The following is a 7,164-nucleotide window of genomic DNA, read 5'->3' as shown; positions in this document are numbered from 1 at the left end:
GAAATTACTCTCCCAGCCCCCACTATGGCGATGTGCTAACCCTGCATCACCATTACAGTTTACAGCCCTCAAAATGAGTTTCTCTACAGGCTTAGCTTCAGTCCGTGATTCTCGAATGACACGCAGGAAATCGCAATTCTGAAGCTACTTTGGCAGTGTACTCACCGAGACGCATCTGAAATCCAGGCTCTGTTCGCGTTTCTGAAGGTGTTTTTGCAGCGTATCCACAATTTCTGAAGGTGGCAATTTCCGAGAGTAATCTGTTGTAATTCGGCTTTTTGGCCAAAACCTCTAAACCTTCTTCTTAATCAATGAAAGTGGCAAATCTTTTGCCCAGTTAAAAAAAAAACAATTTCTGAAGGTGCTTCTGCAGTGTAGTCACCGAGAAGAGAAGAGCATCTGAAATTCAGACCCTGTTTGTGTTTTGAATTGTGGCGAGGGCAAAAGGGCGAATACGACCTCGCGATCTCCGCCACCGCGCCCCGCCCCGCCCACAGGTCTCACCAGTCACCACCGGTGGTTTCCGTCTTACCGGTCACCACCACCGCACCCCACCTACCCCCGCTCCCTCAGCTAACCCCGCGCCCCGTCTTCTAATTCCAAACACAGCTAAATCTCGCACCAAACACCGCAGCCCGAGGCACCCAACCAACCCCCGCCCCGAGGGACAGCGTCGCGAGGGAGACAGACAGACAGCCGCGCGGGAGGAAGGGGGCCATGGATTTCCTGCAGGGGCGGAGCGTCGAGACCATGGTGGCCGTCGCCGTCGCGGTCGTCGCCGTCGCCGTGGGCGGCGCACTCCTCCTCCGCCGATCCAAGAGGCCCAAGGGTATGTATGTATGTATGTATGGTTGCGCGTACTGTTGTGCATATTTCAGTAGATAGACGCATGCTTACATGAGATGCCTGTGATTTCGCTTGCGATCTGGTATTCTGGTGAGCCGGAATCCCAGCAGCTTTCAGTTAGTTCTCGCTGAGAGGCCGCGGAGCCGCGAATTCGGCCATTGTACTGTGAAAATTGCTGAATTGGTCTGTGAGCTGGTGCTTTTTCGTGGTGACAGACACTGCCTGCCTCCCGCTGGGCTTGGTCTGCCCCCTGTTACGCTTGTTGTGAGATTATGGAGTTAGATGTGCTACTGATGAGAGTTTAATAACTTGGCACCTGTTATTCTGCAACATCTTTTTTTGTTTTGTTTGTCGTGGGTGGTTCTGTCGAATCTTTTTAAGTAATTGCTTGTGGAATTTCACACCTCATTCTAGCATTCATTACTTCTTTCATTCTTTGTTTCATTAACCAAATAAAAAAAATTGCTCGAGCATTCTTTCTGCTGTTGGAGGGTAATATGCTGTAGCTTAATGTCATTTCTGGTGCTCTTTTTGCCCCTATCAGGCTGCTTGGATCCTGAGAACTTCAAGAAGTTTAAACTTGTGGAAAAGACACAAATAAGCCATAATGTTGCCAAATTCCGATTTGCTCTTCCAACCCCTACCTCTGTGTTAGGCCTTCCAATTGGTCAACATATCAGTTGCAGGTTTGAATTATGTGCTGCTTCTGAGTTCTGAAGTTTGCTTTTATAATGTACTTCTTTTAAAATTTAAATCATGTTAATGTTCCCTCCTTTTATTCAGAGGTCAAGATGCTACAGGTGAAGAAGTAATCAAGCCTTACACACCTACTACATTGGATTCTGATCTCGGAAATTTTCAGCTTGTTATAAAGGTATGTGTTCATTTCTTTATACTACAATAATATTGGTTAACAATCTTATCTTTTTGTTCCACATGATTGTGTGTTCAGCTGTAGTTTCTTCATCTTTTCTTTTTTTTAATACTTTCTCTTCCCCAAAATTCAGATGTACCCTCAAGGAAGAATGTCGCATCACTTCCGTGAAATGAAAGTTGGTGATTATATGTCTGTGAAGGGACCTAAGGTAACACTCTTTTTTATCATGATGAGTAGCCTATGTTAGGTTCATAAGAAATAGCTGCTTGCTAAGCCTGAAATTTTTCCTTTTGCTCTGGTTTAGCCAGCACAGGTGTTGTTATTTATAGTCCACATTCACAATGTCATGCTTATTAGCCATCTAGTTATAAGTTTAACATGATTTGTTCTCTGATCTAGGGTCGTTTCAAGTACCAAGTAGGACAAGTGAGAGCTTTCGGAATGCTGGCTGGTGGATCTGGCATTACTCCGATGTTCCAAGTAAAAACAAAGTTCAAAGCTCTATATTGCAGTCAATGATGCTACAGACCGGTTTCTTTGGTCTCCACTAACAATCTTTTTTCTGTTAACACAGGTTGCAAGGGCAATTCTCGAGAACCCTAATGACAAAACGAAGGTTCATCTAGTCTATGCAAATGTCACACCTGAAGACATTCTTCTGAAGGTGGAATCACCATCCTTTTTTCTGTAGAAACCCTTTTTTGGTTTTCGCGCAGTCATCTGATACAGCAACCATATCCAAGACATATATACTTTGCAACTGTTGACCCATTAGACCAGAGTTACTGTGAGCATATATTACACATTTGCTAGAACTTTATAAGGTTGTTATCCACGATGTATCTATTCCGTATAGTTGTTGATGATATATAACACTTGGACGCCAAGTATTGTTTCCCCTTATTCCCGTTAGGATATTTTAGTGTAAAATATCTAGAATGTCTAAGGTGATTCAGAACTTGTGCACAACTTGTACTACGGTAAAAGGGAACTAGTCACACAGAGTAATTTGTAACTGAAACTTACATACAACTTCCCTGGCTTTCTTTTTTATTATAAATATTAAACCATCTATAACTGAATACATGAATTACAAAGTTACTCAAATCATGAAAGCAGCATGCCAGCTAAGGGATGTTCTTATATGATGGATGCGCTTCACTAGTACTGTGCTATTTTGCTTGGTACCGACTTTATAGGTCTGTTTAATCTGTGCAGGAAGAGCTGGACAGCCTGGCCGAAGAATATCCTGATCGCTTCAAGATCTTCTACGTGCTGAATCAGGTGCACCCTATGTTCTTCTCATGTTTTAACTAGACGTGCATATCAAATCAGTACACTGCATTTATTATGCGGAAGCACGTCAGTAGTTCTGTTCGGAAACAATGGATCCAGGACTTTTCCATTTATTGGGAACTAGTATAAGTAGGTACAGAATTTCTGTTATGATTCTCATGGCAATAACATCGGACAGGCTGTTGAGCGTTGAACACATGGTAATGTAGCGCTGCTAGATAGTTGCAGTACAGAGCTGTATGCATAATACCGGTCACACAGATAGGTTTTGAATAGTGTTGGACTACTTAAAATGAGTGAAGATAGTATGTGCTAAATATATTTTGATTGGATGGATACCATGTTCTGAAATAAATCCGCATTATGAATTTGTCTTTTATCTGCTAAAAACAACTGTGCGCTCTCATTACCCCTAGTCCAATGGTACAGAGTTACATCCAGAGTCACGACTTCCATTGCACTATAAATGCATTTGCAACAGAATCTCATACTGTCGTTTGCATTTGCAGCCTCCTGAAGTCTGGAATGGTGGTGTTGGCTTTGTGTCCCAGGACATGATCAAGACCCACTGTCCAGCACCTGCTGAGGATATTCAGGTAAAGTAAAACTCAAGTGTTCATTCCTTGCAAGTCACAACTTTGTTTACAAGAAAGCGCCAAGTGGTCGTTTTCCAGGAAACTCCAATCTGTATCGCGTCTCCGAGATAACGCGACTTTTCTTTGTTATATTCCAGATCTTGAGATGCGGCCCTCCTCCGATGAACAAGGCGATGGCTGCACACCTCGAGGAGCTCGGATACACAAAGGAGATGCAGTTCCAGTTCTAAGACTCCGGAGTACAGCAAAATAAGCCCCCCATGCCCTACATTATCCAGCACGGGGACTGTCCGACCCCTCTTGATATCTTACAGAAGCGATGCATTTTTATTCTTGTAGTACCTCCATTTTCGTGGCCAAATGTTAGCTGCACACCTTGGCAGAGGCCCACATTTCTTTCGACTCCACTTTTATCATTATTGGTTTGAAACATGAGCATTGGATGAGTCCAACATTCGACCGAAAGAAATCACGGCATCGCCTTTTTTTTTTGCGAACATCAATCATTGGTAAAAGTTTGTATTTTTTCCCCCAACGAACAAGTAGGATGGTGCCTTCTGAGCTGCGTAGCTCGTGGTGTTGGACATGCTAGGGCGTATGGTATCTGTGTGAGTACGTACATAGAAATCAAAGACAACAGAAATAGTTGAATCATCAATTTGGTGCTGTCGAGCATTTGGTTCGGCCAGGAGGATCAATTGAAGCTCGAACTCGGAAAACACTATGGGCTACAGATGTTGCAGCAAAAGTAAAAAAAAAAATTGCTTGGAAAACTCTGCTTGGTGTCCTCCCCTGTTACCGGGTGTTAGCTAATAGACACATTATAACATCATTAAGTCTGTGTCCTAGGTGCCCTCTGGAATGTGAGGATATCAGACATACATTATTCAGACATGGGACGATCTCTTGCTGCGTGTAACAAAGAAGTTTCTTATGCGATTGATGCGGCTACCACAGAAGCATTGGGTATCAGAAGGGGGGTCGTTTTGGCTAATGAGATGGGCTTCGACAAGATTATTGCTGAGTCTGATTGTCTTGAGGCCATGGAGGAGGTTTTTCTTCAACAGTAGCTGCTCTATACTTTGAGGATATTAATATTCAGATTACTACTTTCAGTAGATTAGAATTTTCGTCTTGCAATAGGGATGCCAATTCCGTTGCCCACAGTTTAGCTAGGGAGGCGGATCATAACCACAATGTTTGGGTTGATGAACCTCCTAGTTTTATTATTTTCTTGCTTGTGGATGATGTAGCATCTATTTGATAGCAATAAAGTGAGCCATGATGCCATTCCCTCAAAAAAATAAGACAACAGGAAATGTCTGCTTTTGTGTGGGTAACTGTTTTTACGTGCCTTTGTGCCCAGAAGGGTATGTTGGTAAAACTTGGTGCACTAATCCATGATATAGACTAGTAAGGCCTCCTTTGTTCGTAGGAATAGGAAAAAGTGAAATAACATACATATAAAATCCTACAGGGAAAGAGACGTCGTCATTTGATTAATATGATAAGATTTTTTTTTCATTAAATCTAGGCTAATGTGTTTTTTCTATGATATACAAGGGATTGATTCCTATCCTACACAGGAATAGGATTGTATTCCTTCAAACGAAAGGGCTCCAAAGAAAATTTTCCTACAAAACTCCTATAAACCAAGAGCCCTAAAAAGTGGAGGGTCACTAGTCCATGAACTTTGGCTATATTGGCCCATTCTAGAGCTCATATGAATTTTCATATGATTTTCATATGAATTTTAGAGGATTAGAAACCATAGGAATTTGTTATGTTAGTTGTTTGATTCATAGGACTGAATCTTATAGAAATTTTTCTAAGGATTTTATATACTACTTCCCCTATGATTTCTAGCATCCACTCAAACCTCTTTGAAAGAATCCTTCATTTTTCTTAAGATACAATCAAACAACCCAAAATCCAGTAGGATTGATATGAGCATGGCATTCCAATCCTACAATTTTTCCTATTCCCACGTTTTTCAAATCATGCGAATCAAAGAGGCCATAAGCTTTGGCTCAGTTGTTTCTTGTGCATTCTGTTGAGTCTGTTTTTACATATTCTTTGACTTGTAGACAACAACAATTTTTTGGAATTTTTTGACTTTTATATTTTGGCTTCCTTATTGCTTATGCTGTCAAATTGCCGAAGAACGAAAGCACCTTTTCATTCTTTCATATACTAGGGGTTTTTACTTGGAAACCAAAACTATCGTTTTTTAGCTATTTGGCTTCCTTATTCCTTATTTTAAGAAGATTTAGGTAATTTCAGAGAAGTTTCTTTTGAAGTGGAAACCTCAAGGCCAAATATGGGCTCTCCTTTTGACCCCTCTACTTGTGCACGGGCAGTCAGAGCCGCGCCTGCGCCCACATTTAGCAGGGCAAAGGGAGAAACCAGAGGCACAAGACGGGCAGAGCAACGCCAAGACCAAATACGCAAAGAGCAAGAGGGCGAGGTGGACTCCCCCAGCAAGACCCTTGCCGAGGCAACTTTCCCAACGCCAGCAGAGCGCGCCACCCTTGAGCCCAAGGGTTCCAACACCATCAACCACATTGGAACCAAGGCTCGGGAGGCACCTCCGTGGTGGCATGCAGATCTTTGTAAAGATCATAAGCACACAAGATCATATGAGGACCAGAAGACGACGATCCTCGACAAGATCCTGGCCGAGGAAATCCACGAGACCCCCGACAAGATCCTTGCCGGGAACGACCGCGATGCCACGGCAAGACCCTTGCCGAGGACACTCGCGGGGCCACAGCCAGGCCCACGTCTGCTAAGACTCCACCGCCGTTCCCATGCAGCTGCCAGCCCAACCAGCTGGGCAGGCACCTGCGTGGCGACGCGCGGTCTCCAGGCCAACTCAACAAGCACATGCGTGGTGGCATGCAGATCTTCGTGAAGACTCTGCCACCGCGCCAGCCCAGTAGCCAGCCGACGTGGCGCTACAACGCCTCATCAGCTCGGACGCGCGTCGGAGCCAGGCGAGGCGGCGACAGCTGGGACGAGCTTCCCCACCGTCCCCGATAAAGCAAGAAGGGCACGTCGGCAGCGCATTAAATGCGTTTGTCCAACGGTGCCAAAGGATAGACTTAACTACTGTATACATTTCCACCTCCTGTGTGCCACTGTAGCAGCCCCTTTTGACTATAAAAAGAGGCCCGAGGCGTACTGGAGAAGGATTCGGATCTTTTGGACAACACACGCACCACAGCTAGTTCGAAAGCTCAAGAACACTCAAATATACACCAAAGCAGGACTAGGGTATTACGCATCCTTGCGGCCCGAACCTGGGTAAACGATCTTTGTGCTGGCTACCAAACCCTCTCCTTGCACAACCCCGCGCCCGCCAACCGTAGAAGGGATCCCAGTGATTCCATAGGTGTCGTTTCCCCCGACATCTTTGGCACGCCAGGTAGGGGGGCGCAGTTGTGAAAATCCGGTCTAGTAGTTGGTTTAGCAGTTCTTCATCGCCATGGCTCTCAAAAAGAAGACGATCACGGCGATCGGTTCATCGGGGGCCGAACGGCCCGTACC

At 44.4% G+C, this 7,164-nt stretch overlaps 1 protein-coding gene across 1 annotated transcript; it reads left to right on the top strand.

Moving 5' to 3' along the window:
• Window positions 1–507: 507 nt before the first annotated feature.
• On the top strand, window positions 508–4,114 carry LOC123079540 (NADH--cytochrome b5 reductase 1; the record flags this gene model as incomplete). The annotated part of the gene is given in 9 exon segments (XM_044502318.1): window positions 508–829; window positions 1,391–1,532; window positions 1,630–1,720; window positions 1,854–1,931; window positions 2,123–2,203; window positions 2,298–2,387; window positions 2,942–3,007; window positions 3,529–3,615; window positions 3,753–4,114. Coding segments are annotated over 9 exon segments (840 nt in total). The 3' UTR covers window positions 3,846–4,114.
• Window positions 4,115–7,164: the final 3,050 nt, after the last annotated feature.

Source organism: Triticum aestivum, chromosome 3D (genome assembly GCF_018294505.1).
Source record: "Triticum aestivum cultivar Chinese Spring chromosome 3D, IWGSC CS RefSeq v2.1, whole genome shotgun sequence".
NCBI lineage: Eukaryota > Viridiplantae > Streptophyta > Magnoliopsida > Poales > Poaceae > Triticum > Triticum aestivum.
The sequence above is the reverse complement of the archived record's forward strand: the minus strand, read 5'-3'. Positions and strand labels throughout refer to the sequence as shown.